At 41.8% G+C, this 26,242-nt stretch overlaps 3 protein-coding genes across 5 annotated transcripts; all 3 read right to left on the bottom strand.

Moving 5' to 3' along the window:
- Nucleotides 1-1,437: 1,437 nt before the first annotated feature.
- LOC134068913 (THAP domain-containing protein 11-like) lies at nucleotides 1,438-11,013 on the bottom strand. Its single transcript, XM_062524726.1, has 4 exons — nucleotides 10,574-11,013; nucleotides 6,264-6,378; nucleotides 4,538-4,611; nucleotides 1,438-2,837 (listed from the first exon to the last, which is right to left on the bottom strand). Exons 1-4 carry the CDS (start codon nucleotides 10,770-10,772, stop codon nucleotides 2,329-2,331), a joined length of 897 nt encoding a protein of 298 aa, XP_062380710.1. The 5' UTR covers nucleotides 10,773-11,013; the 3' UTR covers nucleotides 1,438-2,328.
- Nucleotides 11,014-12,105: 1,092 nt separating this feature from the next.
- On the bottom strand, nucleotides 12,106-18,352 carry LOC134068912 (uncharacterized). Of its 3 annotated transcripts, XM_062524725.1 has the most exons (8): nucleotides 18,326-18,352; nucleotides 17,962-18,081; nucleotides 16,887-16,989; nucleotides 15,822-15,977; nucleotides 15,375-15,588; nucleotides 14,839-14,923; nucleotides 13,530-13,594; nucleotides 12,106-12,981 (listed from the first exon to the last, which is right to left on the bottom strand). In XM_062524725.1, the coding sequence occupies exons 2-8, from the start codon at nucleotides 18,075-18,077 to the stop codon at nucleotides 12,515-12,517; spliced, it is 1,206 nt and encodes a 401-aa protein (XP_062380709.1). In that variant the 5' UTR covers nucleotides 18,078-18,081; nucleotides 18,326-18,352; the 3' UTR covers nucleotides 12,106-12,514. The 3 variants fall into 3 exon arrangements, 2 of the variants coding, with proteins under 2 accessions (XP_062380709.1, XP_062380708.1); XR_009936735.1 differs by having other exon boundaries at nucleotides 14,839-15,011; nucleotides 17,962-18,340; XM_062524724.1 differs by having other exon boundaries at nucleotides 17,962-18,340.
- Nucleotides 18,353-19,419: 1,067 nt separating this feature from the next.
- Nucleotides 19,420-26,207, bottom strand: LOC134069477 (uncharacterized). Its single transcript, XM_062525439.1, has 4 exons — nucleotides 25,937-26,207; nucleotides 21,280-21,346; nucleotides 20,653-20,732; nucleotides 19,420-20,105 (listed from the first exon to the last, which is right to left on the bottom strand). Exons 1-4 carry the CDS (start codon nucleotides 26,205-26,207, stop codon nucleotides 19,597-19,599), a joined length of 927 nt encoding a protein of 308 aa, XP_062381423.1. The 3' UTR covers nucleotides 19,420-19,596.
- Between the last annotated feature and the right edge of the window lie 35 nt (nucleotides 26,208-26,242).

The following is a 26,242-nucleotide window of genomic DNA, read 5'->3' as shown; positions in this document are numbered from 1 at the left end:
CCACTCCAAAGCCAGTCAGAAGCTCCACAGTGCAGCCGCCTTGGTCCCCACAGCAAGCACAACCACTATTCTATTAAGGTCAAATAACAAACCTATGCAGTTCAACATAAAAAAAAGCAAAACATGATCTTGAATCAACAAATCAAATGAATAATTCAAATGTGAAAAAGTACATGGCCCTGTTGGCCCTAAGATATGATTTATTGAGGTAAACAGGTGACAGTATGTATAGTAAATACAAGCTTGTGGAAGGAAATCACACATCAGTTATTGTAAAAACAAAGGTTACATTTTAATCATCCCAACTGCCTACTCCTCCTGTTCTGTAGCCTGCAAATGTTCAAATTCAAATGACAAGGGAAATGCCAATCAAGGGATAGTGCACCAGACCATTAACTTTAAAGAAGCCAATATCATTATGAACACTTTATATCACTCAAACAATAACATGCTTATTTTTATAGTTAATAATAATAATCAATAAGCTAATAAATAAATAAATAAATAAACTTTTAAGTAACTCCCCTCCCCTTGTCCTGTAAGCCTAAATACAGATCTAAAAAGTCCCTTTCAAACCCATAAACATGTCAGGATAAATATTGTCATGACGTCTGTAATACATACAACATGTATACCTAGAAAAGCACTCAGAGAGCACAGACCTCCGCCAAGTAAAAACATACTTTTCATAACCGCCTCCTGGCACAAGACGGTGATACGGATCACTCCTGTTTCCTCCTTGGGTCATTTCAGACCTTCCCTGAACATTTCATTGAAATCCATCCATAACTTTTTGAGTTATCTTGCAAACAGACAGACAGACAGACAGACCCTGATGAAAACATAACCTCCTTGGTAGAGGTAACAATAGCCTATAAGATTCAATAATTGTTAAGCAGATTTTCTCTTTTAGACTTCATATATCTGCACTAATACAAAACCGCCAGGAGATGTCAGTGTTGCGTTGCTTTTCAAACAACACTACAGGGCAACTACATCTAATATTTCAGTATTCCCCAAACTAGCCTAGTGGTGTCCACTGCAGCTGTGGACAGTATCTGACCATTGTCTGTAGCTTTATTCCAAGTAATCACTGTAGGCCTAAGATCAAGTCAAAATGACCTCCAACACCATCACGTACACACTTCCTGTGTGAAGCAGGGGCGAGACTTTGGATATGGAAAACAATTCAAGACATGATGACACCTTTGAGTGTCTGAGTTTCCCTCCATTTTGCCAGAGAAATATACATCATAAGAGAAACATCATACTTACTTCAATATGCCAACTCACAAAATACAAAATCACTGGAGAATCAGTCTTTAAGATATGCAGTGTTAAAAGCAACACTAAAGCACTTTCCCTCTGTTGCATGCGTGCATATTTGTTTATCCAGCAAATAATGATGTCCACAGACAAGGTAGAGTACGTTGCATGATTTTATGAAAATGTGATATATTGCGACATCAGAAAAAAGTCAAATTTGTAGTTTTTTATGTCTCATTCCATCCAACTATACATCTCCTACCCAATCTGGTAAACTTGTGCATCGATAAAGGGCCGCCAAGTGAATGCATAAGTGTCGTTCACCGTGTTGTCACAAATTGATGAAACTCTTTAGTGTTGCTTTAAGTAGTAGATAGATAGATAGATAGATACCTTATTGATCCCCAAGGGGAAATTCAAGAGTATGAGGTATGAGGCTTTTGGTCTAGTTTGAGTAGTGTACAGTAAATTTAGGATTCAGGAAAGATCTCATGGATACATAGGATAATTCTTTAGCAAATAAATAAACAAAATACTGCAAATACGTCAGATCAAAAATGAAAACATGTAATGTTTAAATAATGTGTAAATATGGTAATGTGTGTAAATAAACATATTTTTAAAATCGATTTATTCATTTTGGTAAAATAATAAAACATTGGTGATAGCTATGTAAGAACTGTTCTTGTAGAATAAGCAATAGGCTTATACAATACATGTATACACTATCAAAACAAATCGATATATTCCTTTTGGTCATATTAAAGTATTGATGATGGAAACTGATCCGGTCATTTCAATCTTTCAATGAGTTCAAACATACTGAATAAAACAAGGCTAACCATACTACTCCCTGTCTAGGAATAATCACCTCTTTTAATGAAACGTTTAGGAACCTGAATGTATTAGATTCCAAATGAACTATCTTCAGAAGTCATATAGGCATCCAACGGTGTAGAATGGCTCTAGAAAAAGAACACTCTAGGCTACTTTCATGAAGAAATCATGAGTAAAGCAAGTTGTTGTTCTACAACAAAATATGTTACAAAGCATGTAATGTTTTTAGTAAATGCTATTTCCTTGTAAGTCCCACTCACAAACATCAGGCTCAGTCTTTATCTTGGCAACCATGACATCTGAAAGTGCCATCTCTGAGGCGGTGTCTGTCTTTTCTGACATGGTTCCACATGAACACTTCTGTTCCAACGTCTCCAGTCTCTCCTGGAGATCACGGACTTCCTGTTCATGCATCCACTGCTTCGCCTTCAGTTCTGCCTCCATGTTAGCATTCTGTACACGAAGAAAGTCGTTCTCGTCTTTGAGATTCGCAATTATAGTCTGAGCAACCTGAGTGGTGGTGACTGTGGTGCCGAGCAACCTCAAGCTCATGATGGCCTCCACTGTGGCTTGCTCCCAAGTTCCTGATGTGTAGCGTCCCTCAATGCCGAACGTCTCCGGTGACTCAGAAACATCAGTGGTGTGTGTCTTCTCTCCAGTCTCCCCGACGGTAACTTCGATTACGTCCTCTTTTTTCACTGCGGGAGCTCGCTTAGCTAAGATACCTGCTGAACCTGCAGAATAGACAGGTGTTGGGTTAACATTAATTCAAGAACTGGGCTTATTCAGGGCCAGAGGCACTTTGGCCACTGGTCACAAAATTGTCGTAACCTGCTACAATTAACATTAAATCAGCTTATTTCAAACTGAGTCAAGTGTTCAAGCATTTCATGTCCCTGGGAGATAACCAACAATAGTCATCGACTACATTCAACGGGGCTCTAAAATGAACTACATTCAACAGGTCTCTAAAATGGACTACATTCAACAGGTCTCTAAAATGGACTACGTTTAACGGGTCTCTAAGATGGACTACGTTTAACGGGTCTCTAAAATGAACTGACCAACCAGCTATTCAAATGCATGCTTCACTGAAATAAAATCACAAAAGTCACATGAATACTAGCATTCCGACATGACATTCACCACCCAGGAAAGATCCATATCTGTCAATTTATTAATGTAGACAGACAGGAAGATGATCTGCCACAAAAAGAGAATCCAGAGTTGAGATGTTCATAGAGTGGACAACATATAATAGGTTGTCCATACCTTGAGACGATTCACAGAGTCTGCCACATATTGGCCACAACTGAGATATGCATCGAGTAGATAATACGGAGTGATTATTTGCACCCGGGTGTAAATAGTGGAATGGAGGCATTTTCTTATTTGCACCCAAACCTGAAATCCAACATAGCGGGACCATCTTGGCAGGAGATGGCCAACCTAAATCCTAAATCTAACAAGTTAGGATTATTAAAACAATATTTTAGATGTGGTGCTAAATTTCCATAAACCTTGTTCAGTGAACGGGTAAAGCCGTCCGTTTGTAAGCAAAAGCAAGAAATACGATCTTTTAGTTTGTTTACCGTTACCTAGCAACCATAACACGTCATTCAAAGATTAGTAGTTTCACAATGTTTAAAAATGGAGAGTAGTGCAGTGGATAAGCGTCGGGTTACGGCTTCGGAGACCCATGTTCGATTCCCAACTGAAGCATTGTCTTTTTCTTGCATGCCAAAGTACGAATGACTTGTTTTTCTTAGATGACGTTACCTCGCGGCAAATAAGAGTTTGTGCTTTTTGAACCTGTCAAAGATTGACTAATTTTATTTCAGTTATGAGTACAGTTAAGTAGGCTTCAGTAGTTGTGAGTAGTTTTGAGCCCCCAACGTTGTCTTCAAGGCAGCGCTGCCTGGAAGGCGCTGGGGTTAGGCATGGGTTAAGGTTAGGGTTAAGGTTAGGGTTAAGGTTAGGAGTAGGATTAAGTGCCTTTAAGTCAACAGTGGCAGCGCTGCCTGGAAGACAACTCAGAAAACAACTCTTTGAACTATAGCTTGCCTTTGATCAAGCTACGACATGACCACTCATTAGCCTAATATTTGTAGAATCACCAAGTAACGCAGACATGGCAAAACAGCTAAAAACTGTTAAAAACTAAATTAGGCCTAGCCTACTGTAGAGCTGGTAAATACACAGGCCTATTGACAGGGTACATGGATGTTAGACATTGGGTGTAAATAGTATTGTTGATTATTACACTATTTACACTCGGGTGTAAATAGTAATGTTGATTATTACACTATTTACACCCAGGTGTAAATAATAATGTTGAATATTACACTATTTGCACCCGGGTGTAAATAGTAATGTTGATTTTTTGCACCCGGGTGCAAATAGTCTCTGCCTAGATAATATAGGCTGTCCATACCTGTAGTCGATTTGCATGGATCTGCCACAGTTTGTCCAGGGGTAGCACGGACGTCAGCTCTCCAACTTGTCTCTCTTGCAGAGCGAGGACAAAATAAGGTACAGTCAAGCTAAGGCAATACTTAAAAACATATTGGTATAACAAAAATAAAATGAAGCATACTCAAAATCTAAACAAGACATAATACTCCAGCAAATTCCAGTGTTCTAAATAATGACAATTGTCAACTTTCCTGAGGTGGGGTGTTACGAATACAAAGTTAAATCAATAATACAAATCTAGACATAACAAAATATAGTTCAACTATAGTATTGAATTAAAACGGAGAGTGGTAAGAAAAGATTGTAATAATGCAGTACTATCAAATGTAACATGCTGTGCACCAGGGTGGGAATTTCGTCATTTTAGGGGCAAGGCCATTTGGCCTTCACCTTCTTTTTTTTTTTAGGGGCACCAAGGCCACATGATAGGGCACAAAGGCCACTGAGTAAAATTCGGTTATCTCGACACAAATACATAGACCCGCTAGCCGCTGTAGGCTTTGAGAAACACTAACACAGCCTCAAACTTCTTTAAGTTGAGGCCCAATCATGGCAGACTTTGGGGTCATAGGGCCCATCTACACATACCTCACCCCACCCCCCATCAAATCATCATTATGATTATCATATCACAATTAGTATTGTGCTATATTGTTAGACATGCACTTTCACTTCAAAGCAGTCAATGTTTGTGCCAAAATTGTTTACAAAAAGTTTGTGAAAACTATGCACATCAGGGGTGTGCTTTACTAATGTAAGATAGGCTATATAATTACAATAGTTCATTCTTTTGCATGTTTGCATGAGATACTTCTGAAAACAACAGCAAATACGAGTGCCGTTGTTTTGGGATGTTTCCCTCATGGAAGCATCATAAGCCGTTTTCAGACAGGTTTCTGCACATTCTGTGATAATTACCTGCCACATTTCTGACGATAGCGGACATTCAGACATGACGCATAGGGTGCGCATGCATTCAATGAAAGCTCATACCACCACTTAATTGTATGCCTCTATGTTTAATCACATCAAATTAGCTAGCATTTCCTCCTGATTGCAGAAACGTTTGCTTTCTTTTTCTGTCGGTCCGCGATTGCGTGATCAATTGCGCAGCAAATTATCAGGTGAAGCACCGGACCTAATTTCACTCAAAGAGCAAAGAGCGTTCCGTATCAGTTCAATACGGAACAAGACTTTTACGTGTCAAATACGGGACGATTCCGTATTATACTGAATGGTTGGCAACCCTAAGTCAGGGGCATAAAGGCCACTGTGGCCTTATGATGGGTTTTTTTTCACGGGGCATCAAGGCCAAAGTGTAGGGCAACGGCGGCCATGGCCTCATGGCCTTGGTATAATTCCCACCCTGCTGTGCACTAAGGCACATTGATAATGATACGCCTTATGGGCCAAGTAATGCCTGGATGTCAACAGCAGCATAATATTTATGCGTTTCATCAGGTCCCTTTCCACAGGTGTATTAATCACCATGCAGTCTGTATTGATAATCAATTAGATGCCTGATTTTATATCTACGCTATGGAAAGGGACAGATGAAACACATGAATAGGCCTAGCTGCTCATGCTTGGTTAGGTCCTGGTAGGCTACACCCATTTGGGAGGCACAGTGGCAGTGTTGGTTCCAATTCATATCAAGACAAAAACAGCCTTCTTTCAAAACCTACCTTGTCTTCTGATTCCTCATAACTGGTAAGGTTATGGTCCCGGTGTCCGTCTTAACAATCACGGGGAAAACGCTGGGGATGTAGTCCACGGAGCCGGGATTCTCATCCTTTCTCCCTACAAATTCATACAAAACCCGATAATGACAGAATGTGAAGCATGAACAACAAACTTTCCACTCACATCGATGAAAATGTAGCCTATAGAGCTCCACAGTCCCGCCCCTCCTCCGAGAGAGGTGCTTGCCCGGAAGTAAATTTCTCATTCATTTCTCCCATTGACTTCTGGAAAAATCTGGATATAAAGAGTTTTAGACCATGCCTTAGGCTAACCAGCTACGATGTGACTCATAAGCATATAACTTATAATTTCGAGTGAAAAAATGAACAGAAAATGTAAAAAAAGCTAATGGTACAAGACTGTGTACATATCTTAAATTCTGAGCTAGAGAAGTCAAATCCCATGATGCTTTGCAAACATACACACATTTCCAACATTTGCAGCCTAACGATAGTTTAACATGGTTCCATATAATAATAATTCACCTTTATTGTCTCTTCAGGAGAGAAATTTTGCGTGGACAAGAGAGGGTGTGGTTTACAATGTACAAAAAAACAACAAAAACAATTTTAGACAAGACTTTATTAGGTACCACAGAGAGAACACACAAAAAACATAAAATACATACTGAACATGGAAACATGGAAACACAGATATACACCACAGCAGACAGCCATTTTTAAGTGCACGCAACCCTCCCTCTTGACCCTGTCACCCCATCATCAATGTCTATTGCACATAGGCCTACCCCTAAATATTAAGGCTGAATACCACCATATACATAAAATATTACCTACAATTACGTTAGAACCTAACACAAGCACTCCAACTCCAACCTATTTGTTTTACAAACCGGGACCCTGTATCTTCTTCCTGAGGGCAGTAACTCATATTCACCATGCAAAATATGTTGGCCATCCATCCTCTAAGATTTTCAAACTCTGCCTTTTCACCGTTTCATCAAATAGCGCTTGCAATGATGTGGGAGGGGCAGTGTTGTGCATGAACGAGTTCAAAAGAACGTGTTCATTGAACACGCTCATTTTTCTGTGAACGCTGAACTGAACGCAAAACATTTGTAAATAATGAATTTGAACGTGAATTCGCACAGATTTTGGGAAATGAACGACGAACGTCACTGTTGATGTCCAATTAAACGTTACGGAATTTATTTTGTCCTGAGAAGTCGAGTGACCCTATCTGCTGGCAATTTAGAAACAGTATGTCGTTGTCACACTCACTGCCCACGGGCGCCACTCCTAAACTACAGCTTTGCACTACCTTACTACATTACCCATGATCACGTTACGCATGATGCATTGTACACAGAACCGCTGCTGAATGCAATCGCGGAAAGATTCTGCACTTGTCAGTGATGATAGAGGGATGGATAACGTGTTCAAAGAGCCCTACAGTATATCACTGAACAGTTCCATCGCAGCAGGTAATGCAGCAAGGCAGCCTCCATACTCCCGGTGTAAAAACTAGCCTACACTCTTCTGCTGTCAGGCATGCACAGCTGACGCATTTATTATTAATTATTAATAAATGCGCGGCCGCATGTAGCATCGGTATCTGCCATAGACCTAAAAGAAATAGGCTATCTGCCCAGCGAAATAAAGCCCAATTTACGGACATTCTCAATTAGATGAGAACAACAGGTGGCTGTAGCCTATATTCCGTCAGAAACAGATTTTTATTCAAATGAACTGAATTTGAACTAGTTCAAAATTAAAAATGGTGAACTATGAACGTGAACAGTTCACTTTGCACTTGTGTGAACTGAACTTTGAACTAGTTACTGAAGAGTGTGAACGTGCACAACACTGGGGAGGGGGCATGCCCATTATTTTCCCTGCTCTCTTAATGAGAGTTTGCAGTTCCCCTTTTAATTTAACAGACAGGTTCCCAAACCATACAATAATGCCATATCTAATGATAGATTCAATGGAAGCCCTGTAAAAGGCCAACATTATTTCTTCCTCAATGCCAAACACTCTCAACCTCCTCAGAAAGTGTAGACGCTGACTGATCCTTGCATTTAAAAATTCAATATGCTGTCCCCATTTTAATTGGGAATCCACTACCACACCTAGGTATTTGTATGTGGAGACCTGCTCCACTGCCTCCCCATTTACAATCACCGCCTCGTGGTTACTTATGGACCTAGGGTCAAAGACTATTTCTTTTGTTTTGCTCACATTTAACACCAGATTGTTTTATTCACACCATAACACAGCACTATCTATTTCTGACTGATAGCTAGAAACATCAGAGTCATGTGTCAGTAGACTAAGAATGACCGTATCATCTGAGAACTTGATTATGTAGTTGTTTGTGTGGTGATTTCTGTATTCATTTGTGTATAGTGTAAACAATAATGGAGAACTCACACAACCATGTGGGACTCCTGTATTAATTGTCAGTGTGTCAGAGAGTGTAGAGTTTATCTTGACCTGTTGCGTTCTATCGGTGAGAAATGCATCGTACCATTTAATGATTACCGGGTTGACATGCATTTGTTCTAACTTTTCTAAAATAATATGGGGCACGATTGTATTAAACGCAGAACTAAAATCCATAAAAAGAAGCCTGGCATATGCCTTTGTGTTTTCAAGGTGCGAAGTATGAGATGTGATGTAGTGCATAAGGCATCAGCAGTGCTCCTTCTCTCTTTATACGCGAACTGATAGGGGTCAAGAAGATGTTGCACCTGTGCTCTTAATTCCCCCATCATTATACACTCAAATGATTTCATCACCACAGATGTTAAAGCAACAGGCCTGAAATCGTTGTTCTCCCGTGGACAAGGTTTCTTAGGTACTGGAACTATTATTGCTTTTTTTCCAACCTGTGGGTATTGTGTGTGTGTGTACAGAGAGCTGGAACACTGGACCCCAAAGCTGGTGCAAGTTCTTGTGCAAAATCATGTAGGATTAATGGTGAAATCCCATCTGGCCCACTCGCTTTCTTTGTAGCCTATGCAAAGCTCTGAATGCTTTCACAACAGTAGGGGTATCAATAACTATTAGGCTACATCGTCTATGTTGTCATTACATGGTATAGCCTACTTGAAGCCACATCATCTGCATTCACAATATCAAACCTTTTATAAAATAAATTCAATTCATTTGCACGCTCCTGCTCCTGCTCATTACAAACATTAAGTGTCCTTGCCCTGTTTTTTAAATTTGTCATGTCCTTTACAGAGTCCCACATCCTTTTTGTGTCATTATTTAGAAATGTTTCTTTGATCTTTAGCCTATGTTTTTCCCGCGCCTCCCTTAGTTTCCATTTTAGTTCTTTTTGGACGCTCCTCGATTGTAGGCTATCGTTATTCTTGAAGGCTCGCTTTTTACGCCTAATGCATTCTTTAATGTTAATCTGAGAAAAGAAGATACTTACTTCCTACCGTTTCCATTGAGTAAATTCAACCTTCAAGATGAGAAAAACGTTCTTTTTCGGAAGACCACACATCGGTCCTGACAGCCCTGCAGCAATTTTAAGTTTTGAAGTTCCGAGACATAGCTGGACGATAGGCGCGGGAAAAGTTGAGTACAGTTTGTTAGGGATTGGCTCTGCTTTCACCAGTTTTACACGTGTCGGGTAGGCTACTGTAGTAGACTAGGCTACTCGTTAAATCATGAATAAAACATTGTTTTCTCAAAAACAAGGTTGATGCCCCATGATATGTATGAGCAGGTATAATCGCTTAGTCACATCGTAGCTGGTTTTAAGTCTACAATGGAAGGTTACGATTTTATGGCTTATTTTATTTACACTCCTCTTTGGTCCCTGGGCTGCACGTTTGGAAACGTGTCACTTTAGTCACCACAGAAACAGCCTGTCTCCGGTCGGGAAAAATTGAGGGCACTGGGTGTGGTCGTTCCCTATTCATGAGTTTCCACAGGTCCCTTTCCACAGGTGTATGAAATCAAGCACCTTGATTATCAATGCAGACTGCATGGTGCTTGATTAATACACCTGTGGAAAGGGACCTGATGAAACCCATGAATAGGCTATATAGGCCTATATATATCTATGGTCGTTCCCAAGCAGTAAAGTTAAACGTTAACGTCAGCTAACGATAGCCTGTCTTAGCTAGGTCTAGTCATGGTAGTTAAATGCATCTGTGTCAAGAACACATCACGATGGGCCTAATTTAAACGAGTAGGCCTAGTTTATATTGTTTAGCTATGACATTTACACATCGCTAACAGTAGCATAAGTTATGTTTTATAAATGAACCTACCAGTTACGAAGTGTTCTCCACACACATAGGTATGTGGTGATGCAGGGTCCCACAGCTTCTTGTTAGGACCTTCTCTCTTTATGGCTTGCAGCCATAATTGTCGTCTTTCCAGATTTTTTTGTGGAAGGCAAAAGAAACGGAGGGATGGCCTCTTAGCTTTGTGGTTGGTACACCCAACCACACAGCAACTTTTCGGCATTTCTGTCAGTGTCTACCGCTCAGTGTCTGAGCTTTTAGGTCTAGCAGCTATGGTTCTGAAGGATTGTTTTCCCCCTAGAATGGGCGTGGCGCAAACCTGCTGTGTGACGCGGGTCCGGTCGAACGTAGGCTATTCACGAAATGGTCACCACAGACACGCGAGTAAGCACTGGGTTGCCAATTAGGTCTAGGCCTACCCCCTCCTACCACCTCAATCCAATTTGCACGTCTTTCGGGATCAACATGATTGTCGCATATCTAATGGAAGGTGTATCCTAGCTAAGAGAGGCTGCCAGTAAACAGTAAAGCATGACCGTCACGTAGATAAACAAAAAGATCACGTGTCCTCTGGCGTCATCGGACATGCGACCTAGCCATTTATGTGTGTCAAAATAAAAGTCTAGTTCTCATGTCACAAACATTGTATTGGAGGCAACTGTGTGTATTTAGAATATAATAACCACCTCTGCCTGCCCACTCCATTTCTTCCTCCTCCCTCATTGTGTGTGTGTGTGTGTTGTTAGTCTATATGTATAATATTTATTTTTGCATTTTTTTTACACTTTTTTGAGAGGACAGTGAAGAGGCTGACAGGAAAGCGAGCAGGAGAGAGAATGGAATGGGATCAAGAAATCACCTGGTCGGACTCACACCCAGGTCCTCCTCGTGGCCACTTTCACTGGAGTAAGAGGGAGAGACAGAGACCACATGCAGAAGAGAGAGCAAGGAGGAGGAGAGGAGGAGAGGACGATAGAGATACAGATACTGTAGATGAAGAGATAGAAAGAAAGAGTGTGTGTGTGTGTGTGCGTTTAAGCGTGTGTGTCAGCGTGCATGTCTGTGTGGATGCGTGTTTATCCAGATGTTTATGTCTATGTATCCCTGTACCTGTATTTGCAGTGTCTCGGTGTGGTGCTGTGTGTTTCCCTGCTTTGGCTTCACTATATTCCTTTACATAGCTGTGCCAACAACACATACACATGCAGGGGAGAAAGAGAGAGAGCAAGAGATAGACAGAGAGAGGGAGAGAGAAGAGACAGAGAGAGGGAGAGCGAGAGTAAGAAAGAGGGAGAGGGGGAAACAGAGAGAGGGAGAAAGGGAGAGCAAGAGGAGTAGAGCGAGAGTGAGGGAAAGAGATGGAGAGAGGGAGACAGAGAGGAAGAGAGAGGGAGAGCAAGAGTGAGGGAGAGAAGAGACAGAGAGGAGAGAGAGCGAGAGGGATGGAGGGAGGGAGGGAGGGAGGGAGGTCTATTGAGATCAGGTTAATAGAAAGTGAATGCCAGTTTCAGGCAGTTGTAAACTTCGCACATGAAAGTTTGAAAAAATAAACAATGTTCTGTATAAATAATGTTTATAGATATCTTCGGAAACTCAATGCATTTTGGTCAAAAATAGAAGCATTGGTGATCAATATAACCATCTGAGAAATTTACCTTACAAGTAATGTTTATACTGTACATATATTCCTTTCGGTCATTAAAGTATTGATGATGGAAACTGATCCTCTAATGTTACTCTTCACTGTAACTGGTCTGAATCTGAGTATTACACACCAAATAAACAAAACAATTTACATTCATCCAACTCTGTAGAAAGGTTCTAGGCTGTAGGTTACAAAATAAATAAAACACATTGTACAGTATCTTTCATGAAGAATTCATGAGTGAAAAAGCAAGCTGTTGTTCTACAACAAAATATGACACTAAAACATTAAATGTTTTATAAGTTCAACCTGTTAACATGTTATAATGGTTCTGTCTTTATCTCGACAACCATGGCATTTGAATGCGCTGCTTCTGATGTGGTGTTTGTGCTTTCAGACATGGCCCCACATGAACACTTCTGTTTCAACAGCGCCAGCCTCTCCTGGAGATCACGGACTTCCTGTTCATGTGTCCACTGCTTAACACTCAGTTCTGAGACCAGCTTTGCAATCTGGACTCGAAGGAAGTCGTTCTCGTTTTTGAGATTCGAAATAACAGCCTGGGCAATCTGAGTAGTAGTGGCTTGAAACTTCAAGTTTGTGGTGTTCTCCACTGTGGCTTGTTCCCAAGTTCCCACTTCACAGGGCCCCTCGATGCTGTGTGTCTCAGGAGACTCAGACACGTTAGTAGTGTGTGCAGTTCTCTCTTCAGGTTCCCCAACGATAAATTCAATGATGTCCTCTTCTTTCACCTCGACAGCTTTCGTAGCTAGGACACCTGCCGAACCTGCGAAATAGATGAAAAAAAGAGTTTTTGTAAACATGATTAGAACTGTGTTTATTCCAGGACAAAAACACTTAGATAGGACACAAACTTGTTGTAACAAACTGTATTTAAATGTAGATTTATTTAAAATGTAATACAATGTTAACTAGCCTACCAATAGTTATGCCCACCAATAGGATAGCCTATATTCAACAAGGCCCTCATGTACAAAGACTTTGAGACATTGAGTACGTACAAACCTAGAAAGTAGCGTACGTACAAAGTATGAAACTGTGCATGAGCGTGTAAAAGAAAACTTTGATTACATAAAATATCACCATTGAGTGCAAAATTATTAACATTTTGAAAGTAACGTGTTGTGTATAAAAATATTCAAGTTAGCCAGCTAAGGCTGCACTAAAGTACATGTAAACAGAAAGCATGGAAGATGAAAATCACAACAGAAATGGGTTTCAGGAAAAAAAATGTTTTTCTAGACTAACATTCTCCTCATCCACCAACCCACTAGCCAACAAAAACACAAACTAAACAGCTCAAGTTGTCCATACCTGTATATGATTCAATTGGTGGGCATGCCACAGTTTCAGAAGTGGGAGTAGTAACAGTGGTCAATCTAGAACACACAGAGTAGTCATGTTACTTATCAACATACCATACACACAGCTTATTTCCAAAAATCCCATCCAGAGAAAAAAAAATGAATGGTACAAATAATGTCTGCATTAAAGGAGAATTCCGGTGTGAAATTGAGCTTAACTGTACCGAAACATGTTAAGGTGTACTCACACGTGTTTTAGACGCACTTTCACTCACCCCCAGCATTCCGAACTCCTCCGTTTTCAGCCTAGCTTACAGTAGGCTTGAATCTATTAGATTGGGCATTACGTAGCCTATGCAGCTAAATCGCTATTTTTAAACCATTAAAAAGGTTCCAAGTAACTCCACACTGCATTGGTAGACTTCTGAGGGTCCTGACATTTAAAACGAGATACTGAGAACTTTGGAAATGCACAGGAAGTTTATTAAAAAAAAGACTGTTTACAAGCAGTGCCTTCATAGAATCTCTCCGCTGGGCGCCATCTTGGAATCAAGTCGCGATAAGCCGACTGACGAGCACGAACGAACAGGAAGGACAGGGGAACATATTGCTAAAGTAATTCCATAGGAAATATAGTTATACTGTCTACATGAGCATGATGAGTAACAAAGCTCAAAATGTTTGCAATATGTCCCCCTGTCTTTCCTGTTCGTTTGTGCTCGTCAGTCGACTTATCGCGACTTCACCACAAGATGGCGCCCAGCGGAGAGATTCTATGAAGGTACTGCTTGAATAAATTGAAGGTAGGCTACTGCTTGAATTTCTTTTAGGTCTATGGAATAAACAGTCTTTTTTAATAAACTTCCTGTGCACTTCCAAAGTTCTAAGTATCTCGTTTTAAATGTCAGGACCCTCAGAAGTCAACCAATGCAGTGTGGAGTAAAAATAGCGATTTAGCTGCATAGGCTACGTAATGCCCAATCTAATAGATTCAAGCCTACTGTAAGCTAGGCTGAAAACGGAGGAGTTCGGAATGCTGGGGGTGAGTGAAAGTGCGTCTAAAACACGTGTGAGTACACCTTAACATGTTTCGGTACAGTTAAGCTCAATTTCACACCGGAATTCTCCTTTAACTGCATTATGTCTGCCTTAATTTATCAACAGTAGGCCATGTGTCTTATTACCGGTATGCTGTGAACGCAATGATATCCTTATGCTGCCAACTGTATGCATTTCTAACTTCCTACTAGAATATGCACCCCCTCCTCCCCCTCCCTCCACTGTGCCAAGAGCACTTGTGTTTTGAGTGGTGCACAAACCTCTCTTTGTCAGTTACTTCAGCTTCATTGAGCGAAGGTATCTCCTGGTCAGGGTGTTCCTCCTGCACTTCGTGTTCTGGTAGTCCTGCAAACACAGCCATGTGCAATGATGAAAAGCAAACCATTTCAACATCTCTCATGCTGGTACACAACACAGGCTTACACTCAAACCCCTGCAAGAAGAGAGAAGGGGAGATTGAGTACAGCTGTAAGAAGGGAGCAGTTTTAACAGAATACTGTTCCTCTTCATTCATACAGGATGTTGATATTTTTTCTGCTGTGAGACAGCCCAGTCCATTTTAATTCTCATAATTGTTCCTCCATCAAGGCTTCCCCATTGATCCTTGGTTAACTGGCCCCTGGATTGATGACTTACAGTATCTCACACACACATGTACATGTTTCCTGGCATGTCCCCAACTAACCTCAACTTCCATGGCACCATGCAGCTCTCTATACCCTCAATTTCTTCAATACCAGTAATGTGGGTAAAAAGGTAAAATATTTAAACTATGTGTTATAGACTTGTATCATACCGGAGATTGACGTTTTAAAATATGCGTGGTCCACGATCATTCTATTAACCGCTGCTGCAGACAAAGGGGCCATTGTCCTCTCAGGCTTGGGGTGATCTGGGAATACTGTCCTCTCAGGCTTGAGGTGATCTGGGAATATTGTTGGGACCGCATTGGATTTCAACCTCATTTGGCCCCTTTTTGCTCCAACGAACTGGTCCTCTTCAAAGTGTGCCTGCGAGGAGACGTGTAAGTTCAGTTACCACACATACCTCACAATGGTCAAGTTCAGTTACCACACATACCCCATAATAGTCAGCTGAAATGTAATTGAAATGTTTTCTACATGTAGACGTATAACGCCTATAGATAGACAGATAGACAGATAGACAGATACTTTATTGATCCCAAAGGGGAAATTCAAGACAAATGAATGACGAGTAACCCGCCTGTATAAACACAACTTACTTGACACAGCTTGTCCCTGAAGTCCAGGTCTTTCCTGCTGACCATTTCCAACCATTTGGCTCTTCGGTCTGTTTCCGTTGGGAAGCTGTACATCTTAAGTACTTCATTGGACTGATTGGTGCATCCAGTTGCTGCACATCTAGCCATGGTATAATTCTATAAAATGTTAAAAATTACCATACATTTAGAATCATGATCAGACTAGCTGGCTTACATGTTAAGAACTGAAGATGTCATTATAGAGTCGAAATTCAACGCGTTAATAATATGCTTTAGATGCATATAACATATCAACCACAATTTACATAGAGATACACTGTATTGCATTATATTGTATTCTATTGGTGGTTAGTGCTAGCAGACAAAACTTGTAACATAATCCACTGAACATCGCAGACCTCCACCAAGAAAAAATATAACCGCCTTCTGGATCCAGACGGTGATACAGATCACTCCCAAAATGTAATCGTATGCTCCTTGGGTCATTTCAGACCTTTCCTAAAAATGTCATCGAAATCCATCCATAACTTTTTGAGCTATCTTGCTAACACACAAACAGGGGAGGGGCAGCCGTGGCCTACTGGTCAAGGCTTCAGGCTTGTAATCGGCGGGTTGCCGGTTCGATTACTGACCAGTCCAGGGCTGAAGTGCCCTTGAGCAAGGCACCTCATCCTGAGCGCCGCTGGTTGGGCAGGCAGCTCACTGCTCTGGGTTAGTGTGTAATTCACCTCACTGTGTGTTCACTGTGTGCTGTGTGTATTCACTAATTTGGTTAAATTGGGTTAAATGCAGAGAACTAATTTCCCCTCACGGTAAGGACTATACTATATCAAAAAAGGACTATATACTACAAACAAACAAGCAGACAATCAAACCCTGATGGAACCATAACCTCCTTGACGGAGGTAATTAAGACAACTAAAGGAGAAATTCTGATTACCACATCACCCGTGTGTTGGAATTAGACTATTCAAAAGAGCCTGATTACCATATCACCCTGTGTGTTTGACTACTGAAAGAGCCTGATTACAGACTATTCAAAGTGTGATCTAGTTTGGGGTGTACCTTGGGTAGACCGTCTGGAAACAAAACCGGCGGGTGGTCCTTCCCTTTGGGGAAATGGCAACTGCAGACACGGGAGTTATTGTTAGGTTTCCGATCGGCACGTCTGTTGGAAGAAAATATCATGTTTTAATAAAGTGCATTGCAAATACATCACATGCATGCAATAAAAATGCCAAGAGAGAGAGATAGTGTGAGTGTGTGTGTGTGTGTGTGTGTGTGTGTGTGTGTGTGTGTGTGTGTGTGTGTGTGTGTGTGTGTGACAAAGTGTGCCAAAGATCACAGAAGCCACTCATAGGTCTTCGTCCCCGTGATAATGTAACAGGGGTGAGTGATTATTCAAAACCCCTACATTAATTCCCCATAGGATGCATTGCAAGGAAGGCTAGCTGTCCCGGATCTCCTTATACACAAAAATGGCAGCTTTTTTGTTGACAAACTTCAACTTACATCTTATCATATGTCATCTTAGATGTTATCTTAAGGGGTGGGGTGAGGATAATGGGGTGGGGGATTTCGGTAAAAATGCAGCCTAAGCCTAACTACTATAGCCTACAGTATAACACCTTTAAAAACAACAACAACAACAACAACAACAACAACAAACAGAAGGCTACTGATAGCACTTCACAGTATAAAGACAATGGCAAACAGTAAGCAGGAGCCCCACGCTAACAACAGGTTCACAGTTACAAAATGGATGGGTTTGATATACGCAAACTCAGGGCTTCTGTATAGGCTCTGCTTGATAAAGTTGTAGCCTACGTGGACTTGAGCCGTTTGTGTTGACAGCCGCACACGGGGGAGGGGTGGGGACTGACCACTGTGATCAGATGGTAAGATGTCAAAGTAGGCTACCACAATGAAGTTAACTTTGGCTTGATGACAGCCGCAGGCTTGAGCGAGCGTTCACAAGTGCGGCTCATTCTGCCACTGGCATTCGATTACATCTCGATTCATTGCTTCCTCAAGGTCCTTAATGAGTTGAGTAGTGTTCGAAGATTGACACACCTTTTTCGTCTGTGACCAGATTAAGGCGCACTGTCTAGCTTGGGGAAACACTAAGTAGAAATCTTACCTCAGCGCGCGAGTCCACAGTCTTCTCTTTGCGTCATTCGCTGGAAATCTATACAAAGAGCAGCGTGTAGGACCTCCACTTCGATGTTTGCACAGAGGAGCGAAGCAACACGCCATTGTCCTACCAGAGACGGTAGAAAAAGCATTTATTAGTAGTATTTAAGGATCTTTAGTCCTACTCAAAATTATGAGAAGTCCGAAATTCAGCTCTGACGACTCCAAGTAAGTCCGTCAGCAGCAAGTCATTCTTCTTTTAAAACCCGGCTGGCATGCTAAAATGGTTCATTAGCGCCAGCAACTGTTACGGGTATGAAGCATTGGCGATAATAATATCAAGATCGTTAATATAAAGCAGAGCAAGATACTTTTCGTTGTAGTCGTTTCCAATGGACCGGAAGTAGATGCGCGTCATTTAGGATCCCAATGGGGATCACTTCCTCTGCATAAAGAGGCGTGTCATTGCGTGACGTATTCACGAGTCAGGTCCCTTTCCACAGGTGTATAAAATCAGCACCTGATTATCAGTGCAATTGCTATCAGTTGCTTGATTAATAGGCTACACCTGTGGAAAGGGACCAGATGAATGGATGATGTTCCAAAATAATCTTGCTGCTCTTTCAAGCCTTCTAATTCAACATTTAAAAAAACAAAACAAAACTTGAATTTCCCCTTGGGGATCAATAAAATATCTATCATTTAGTAATCCTAATAACACTACAAGTCGCATCCCCGAAAAGTTTAGTACCAGAATTTAGTTTTAGAGGAACAAGCCGACTTGGGACCTCATTCGGCGTATATCTTTTTACTCTCCGTGCGTGCATGCAGTCTGACACCCATGTCTGACACACACCCAACGCCGTTTAGAAGAGGTGCCTGGCCGCCTCCAGCCTTCACAACTGACGATAAGTATGGGAAAGGCAGAGACACTGCCTTAAAAAGACTTTGGAAAAGGTCCATGCAAAAGTCTGCCTTTTGGTTGTTTGTTTCTTATAAGGCCATCATCATCATGTATCAGCTTATATCACACTAAACATGGTAGCCTAGCCTACAGTTCACATAACACTGGATAAACCCAATCATAATGAAGTAGCCTACCAACATTTCCACTTCTGTTCATGTGTGTCCTATCTATGCAATCTTGCCCACAGCTTTGCCATGGTATAATATTGCATCGAAGTACAAATAACTCTAAAATAAATTAATCTTACCTGGTAAAATCAAGGCTGTTTCAGAATGAGTTATCGATTTCTTTCTAGATGTCAACAAATTATGCTAATGTAATCTTCATGCAGAAACATATATTTTGGTATTGGTCTGTCTTAATTATACCTTGTGTGTTTTAGATTTTCTTTTTTTATTATTATGTTCTTTTATTTAAAAATATATATATATTCTTTGACTAAGGCCCTTTTATTCTTTTACTTGCCATTTGCTTACTATATAAATAAACTTCACCTCACAATGCAAAAACTGTGCTTGGCTGAATGTCCTAATGATTTATTCACTCCTTCAAATGCAATGGGGTGAGTGTACATGAAGAAACTGTAGTGTTTTACTGAACAAAATATTTCCTGCATTAGAACTGCAAATAATTCCTGTGTTGACAACAAAATGTGATACAAAGCATGTAATGTTTTTAGTAAATGCTATTTCCTTGTAAGTCCCACTCACAAACATCAGGCTCAGTCTTTGTCTCTGCAACCATGACATCTGAAAGTGCCGTCTCTGAGGCGATGTCTGTAGTTTCTGACATGGTTCCACATGAACACTTCTGTTCCAACGTCTCCAGTCTCTCCTGGAGATCACAGACTTCCTGTTCATGCATCCACTGCTTCGCCTTCAGTTCTGCCTCCATGTTAGCATTCTGTACACGAAGTAAGTCGTTCTCGTCTTTGAGATTCTCAATTATAGTCTGAGCAACCTGAGTGGTGGTGACTGTGGTGCCGAGCAACCTCAAGCTCATGATGGCCTCCACTGTGGCTTGCTCCCAAGTTCCTGATGCGTAGCGTCCCTCAATGCCGAACGTCTCCGGTGACTCAGAAACATCAGTGGTGTGTGTCTCCTCTCCAGTCTCCCCGACGGTAACTTCGATTACGTCCTCTTTTTTCACTTCGGGAGCTCGCGTAGCCAGGTGATCTGCTGAACCTGCAGAATAGACAGGTGCTGGGTTAACATTACCATTACTGTTTATTCAGGGGGCAAAACCACTCCAAATCATTACACAAAACTCACTGTAATTAACAACACAATATTTCAAATTCAGAACAAAATGTTATCTACAGCTGACTATCAACTATATTCAAGAGGTCTCAATTAAATTGGCCCACCAGGTATGCTACCAAATACATGCTTGACTCACAAATCACATTGCATGGACTTATATGCAACAACGCATGCACGCACACATAGCCTTCCTAAATCCGACCAGTCACAGATTGCACTCTGCGGACACTCATAGCTGCAGAGTAGAGTGTGATGCACATTAAACTTTGCAACAACAACAACAAAAAACGCTAGGGTGGCATCCACTGAAACTTACTTAAAAGAAAAAAAACTGCAATAAGCTTTGGACACTCCAGGTCCTCTCTCACCGTGTCAGTGTGTGGAGCTGAATTTACTCAAGATGGCGTGACATTTATAGTAAAAAAGTTATGGTTAAGATATGGTGTTAAATGCCATAGGATGTCCATACCTTCAGATGATATAAGTGGATTTGCCACAGTTTCACCAGTGAGGGAAGAACCAGGGGCCTGACATCTCGGTCCTAAAGAACTAGGGAAAATAGAGTATAGTAATTTAATCTTGCACTAATATATTCTCTCTCTCTCTCTCTCTCTCTCTCTCTCTCTCTCTCAACATAATTAAAATAACAATTCAATAACATTAAGAAGGTCAAACAGGGGCAGCCGTGGTGTACTGGTTAGCGCACCGGGCTTGTAACCGGAGGGTTGCCGGTTCGATCCCCGACCAGTCCACCACGGCTGAAGTGCCCTTGAGCAAGGCACCTAACCCCTCACTACTCCCCGAGCGCCGCTGGTTGGGCAGTCAGCTCACTGCTCTGGGTTGTGTGATTCACCTCACTGTGTGTTCACTGTGTGCTGTGTGTTCACTAATTCGGTTAAATTGGGTTAAATGCAGAGAACTGAATTTCCCTCACGGGATCAAAAAAGTATATATTCTATTCTATTCTATTCTTTCTAACAAACAGAGTCAGTTTGCCCTCGGGAATAATTTGAGGTGCTGCCACTTGCGGGTTCAAATCCGGGTGTGCGCAGGGTGAACTGCAGAGTCAAACAATGCAAGCTACAAGAGCACAAACCTCTCTTGGTCGATCACTTCAACTTCATAAAGTGTAGGTAGCACCACCCCAGGCTCCTTCTCTTGTCCTGTAAACACAGCCAATTTGAATGCTGAAAATCAAACCATTTCAACATACCTCACGTTGGCTCACTCACAACCCACTGATATGTGAGAATGCTGTTCATTGACAATATTCTCCAGTCAATGGGCGTCACCATGACATCTTGGTATTCAGAAATGTGGTTCTCTACTTCTGGCCTAAGATGGGTTGTATGGATTTCAATGTGGCTGCAGACAGTGCTTGACGTATCCTTAGTCATGTACAAGCAAACTTTTAGATTTTTCTGTCAGTCTTATATTATATCATATAAAATATCCATATTGAGTGCAGAATTATCAACATTTCAGAAGAAATAGAAGTTGAAGCATATTCTAGTTAGCATGCTGACACCGCACTAAATTATAATGTAAACAGAATAGATGGAAGATAAAAATCGGACGGATTTCCAGTTTGAAGAATAAGTTGGCTTGTTCATCAATCACAGTCCCCCTCACCCTGGGATTAAACACAACTGGAGACTACACTTCCTCACCAAGCAGTCACAGGTGGTCAGGGTGTCTTTCCTATCATGTAGGCTACAATTCTATCCATAATGTACAGTGTAGTATCTACACTGTAAATAATGCCGCAGTAACCACAAACAAAAACAGCAGCAGTTCAGAGATGATGCATAAATTGCCATGGCAGCATACCTCAGTAAAACATATCCAGCTGGTTACGTTGTTACTAACCTAATCTTCAAGTTGTCTGGGTATGGCAGTTACCTTGCTTCGTAGTCCAAGCCACAGGTGGATGTGCTGGGGTACTAATGTCATCTGCTAGCCTTTTCCTCTTGTTTCTAAAGTAATTACAAACATAACGTACAATTCAGCTGATTAGTATCTGAAGATCTGAAAGCCAGCAGCTATAAGCACCAATGCATATAAGCTATGACACAGACATGATCTGATTATTAAAACATATTTTAAAGTGAGAGGGCAAGATGAATTATACCTTCCCCAATTTCTACTGAGATGGCTTTGTTGTGTCGGTGGAAACACAGAAGGCACAAAGTCAGGACTAGTTGAGTCCTGTGCTGCCACACCTGCAAAACAAACAAACAGATGCTGACACACACAAGTAGCAGCTAGGCCTATTCGTTTACTATCCAAATCAAGCGACCGCCATTCTGCGTTGAACAAGTTTCAGAATCATTAGATTTGCATTTTTGTGAAGTTGTAACCCAGGTTGAAGAGTAGGTCTCCAGATAATTGTACCTGATATAAAATGAGCATTACAAATACGACTATGTTTTATTTTGCTCTCGGACCAGTCCAGACCATTGATGGCTTGCAACCACAGACGCCTCCTGTAACTTTGAAACGGCCTTGGTCCCGTCGGAATTCGATACATCTTCAGTCCGCTGACGGTAGAGTAGCGATTCCGACAACCTAACACGCAACAGGCCATTTTCATCAGATGTTCATGCCAGTTACACTTCTGAATCAGCCGTTTAGCCACTTGTAGTTTTCTCTTCCTCTGATGAATGCGGTAGCATGACGTACAACCACGGACCTCGACGGAGCAAAAACAAAACATGTGGCGGGAATTCTGAAAAGCTATATCCGGTAGTAAATGTTGTCTTCCTGGCACCAAAGCCATCGCTTGTCTGGCACCATACAAGCAGGAATTCCGAAAAATAATCATCTAAATGCCAACATTTCGTTTAAAAAGGAACAAGCGACTTTTTGGGAGTTACTAAATCTGACACACCCACTGCTCGCTAGTCGTAGTTTAGCAAGTGCTAGTGGGCTCCAGTGACGAAATAACTCCCAACATTTCCCTATTTACATGTGACTTATATAATTACAACGTGCACAAATAACAATGTCCAGACATTAAATTATTCGCAAACATTTTGTGTAATTGTAAACCGGGGTGTTAAAGACTAAAGAGTAGTACCTGGTATAAAATGAGCATTACAACCACAGCCATGTATCTGCTCTCAGCCCAGTCATCACCATTGAGGGAGAAGTTATTCCATTCAAATAAAGTTGGGATAGCTCCCTTTTTCAAAAGTCGTCGTCCTGTCTCTGGTGTTAGTCGAACATCATCTTTTTCGAAATGCCGGCTACACACCCGGGTGTGATGCGTTATAATGAACTCGGCCCTACGAATTGCGACTACCCACTTGCGTCTTAATTCTACATCCGTAGGGAAAGTGTGGAAACTCAGTACATTGCAGTGACGTGCGGTCAGGGTAGGCAGGGTAGGCAGTGCCTACCCTGAGTAAATTTCATTTTAAAAAGAAGGACGACACATATTTTAAAAAAATATTATTAAAAGCTCACACTGAAGTCAGAAACAATACAATTAGAATGCAATTTCAATTCTAGAAAGTAAATGTACGTCTTATTTAAGGTCAAAAACTCAAACGTGAAGGCTTACGCAAACAGCGATTCACAACACTGAACTACGCAGCAAAGCAAACATGCCTGGTTACCGTGGGAACGCCCAAGCAAGCAGTCCCGAAGCTTGCTTGGATTCCAAAGGCCAGGGTAGGCTTGTAAGGTCTCTGCCTATCCTCACCATTCATTTCAATGCTGCGAATTTCGGAGATTGCGCATGCGTATTACATGATTCATGCGAAAGTTTATGAGCATCGATAAGCATGCTTATTCCCGCCAAGCGCTGCCTTTCGAACGCAGATAAGCCAATGGCAGTCCGGCCTCAACGGGACTCGGGACATCAGCTCGGACAACTCCACATAGGAAATAAACAGCAGGGAGGAGGCATACAATTACAAATTAATGGTGGATTTATGTAGTTTAGCTAATTAAAAACCCAGAAGAATAACCACGATCGACCAAGTACACCGAGAGGCTAGAAAACGAGGTTATATTTCATCAACAGTAGCCTAGGCCTACAAGATCAAGATGTGTCACGTTTGCAGCTGGTCGGCGTGATAGCTACTAAAGAAGCCAACAAAGCAAGGTATTCATCATGTCACGGGCAGGAAAAAAGGTTTGGGTCTCAGTTAAAACGATTTACCAGTAGGTCTAGTGAGGGAAATTAGCTTTAGGCTATTTGTTATTAAAATATGATGATAAGGACCCCAACGAATTTTCTCCCTTTCCTTCTCAAACTACGTTGAAACTGCATCTTTAACAGTCCAATTTTCAAAATTTCCCGGGAAGAAACCCCCGGACCCCCGTAGGTTGGAAAAAAAAAAAAAACAATTGCACACCTAGTGACGCCTCTGATTCTGTGAAATGACTAAGTAGGAGGAGTATTACCATGAAAATATAGTAATATTTGCGAGTGTACGGATCGTGAATGGCCACTGCCTACCCTGCCACAGACCCCACCGCACGCCACTGGTACATTGTTGTACCTAGCACTGGCCGTACACATTGGCACACAACAGTGTTCACTCCTTGAGCCAATAGCTCGCTGATATTTAAACGTTTTCTTAATCATTTTGTTTTAATACGTTGTAGTAGGCTCTTATTAAATAAACCGCTGACTTGCGTTTGCTTTCATTCATTCCACCATCTTGAATTATGCACCTTTCTTTTAGGTCTATGACCTGAACATTCTCGCATGAGTTGTCACACACCTACGGTGGCCCTAGTGGCCGGAATGTTACATCACAACATTGTTTGTTTGTAAACTTAATTTTTGATTATTGCACCAACAAGTGTATATATATATATATATATACATATTATTATTATTATTATTATTATTATTATTATATCCGCCTACACCCTTTTCAATGTTTACAAGTCCAGGACTTGTCTCGGCCTGATGGTGCGGCCGGATCTTGTCGTGTGACCAGGTGGCTGGCTATCTGGCGGTGGTTGGTCCACAGACTCGTGGTGTGGGGCCTGTACGTTTCTGTCAGGTGAGTGCCGTTGTAAGTTATTGGTGTGTGCGTGTTGGGTGTCTGTGGTGTTTGGGCTTCCCTTGCTCTCGTAGAGGTGCCGTCTGTTGCCTCGGAACGCCTGTCCCCCACTTGTTTTGGATGTGATAGCTTCTTTGTGTGTCTACCAGTTGTGCTACTTTTGCTGGTTTCCAAGACCCGTCATCTTGCTAGAAACAGACAGGCGCGCCGACAGGTAGGTGGGAGAGTCGTCTTGCAGATCTGTCGTAGTATACCTGCTGGCAGTGCTGGCATACTTCTCTCCTCTCACGTAAAACTTTTTGATGTGCCACTTCTTTTTTTTTTTTTTTTTTTTTTTTTTTTTAAAGATTTTTTTTTGGGCTTTTTATGCCTTTAATTGGACAGGACAGTAGAGAGAATGACAGGAAGCGAGTGGGAGAGAGAGCCGGGGTGGGATCCGGAAAGGACCCGGGGCGGGAATCGAACCCGGGTCGCCGGCGTACGGTGCAGGTGCCCCAGCCAGTTGCGCCACTGCCGGGGCCTTGATGTGCCACTTCAGCTGTCTCGCAGTCACTGGGAGCACTGAGCGGAGTCTGCGGCTCATCAAGAGTTGGGCAGGGGACTTCAAGGTTGTCGACCGGGGTGTTCCTGTGTTCTAGCAGACTCAGGTGGTGGTCTTTCTTCTCAGCTTTGGCCTTGTCTAGGATGTGTTTGGCCTTGTCTGGACTGTTCTTTCGGTGAGGCCGTTGCTTTGTGGGTAGCGCGGGCTTGAGGTGACGTGCTTAAAGTCCCACTCGTCTGCGAAGAGGCGGAACTCGGTGGAGCTGTAGCACGGCCCGTTGTCGCTGACCACAGTGTCCGGGATGCCGTAGCGTGCGAATGACGCTTTGCACTTTGTGATGACTGTGGACGACGTGCAGCTGGTAAGTTTATTCATCTCAAAGTACCTGCTGTAGTAGTCAACAATGATGAGAAATCTGGTGAGTTCCATGTGAACAGGTCGGTTCCCACAACCTGCCATGGTCTCTCTGGTATGGCATACGAGAGGAGTGGCTC

The sequence above is a fragment of the Sardina pilchardus genome, chromosome 21 (assembly GCF_963854185.1).
Source record: "Sardina pilchardus chromosome 21, fSarPil1.1, whole genome shotgun sequence".
Lineage (NCBI taxonomy): Eukaryota > Metazoa > Chordata > Actinopteri > Clupeiformes > Clupeidae > Sardina > Sardina pilchardus.
Note: the sequence above shows the minus strand (reverse complement) of the source record. Positions and strands in the feature narration are given on the sequence as shown.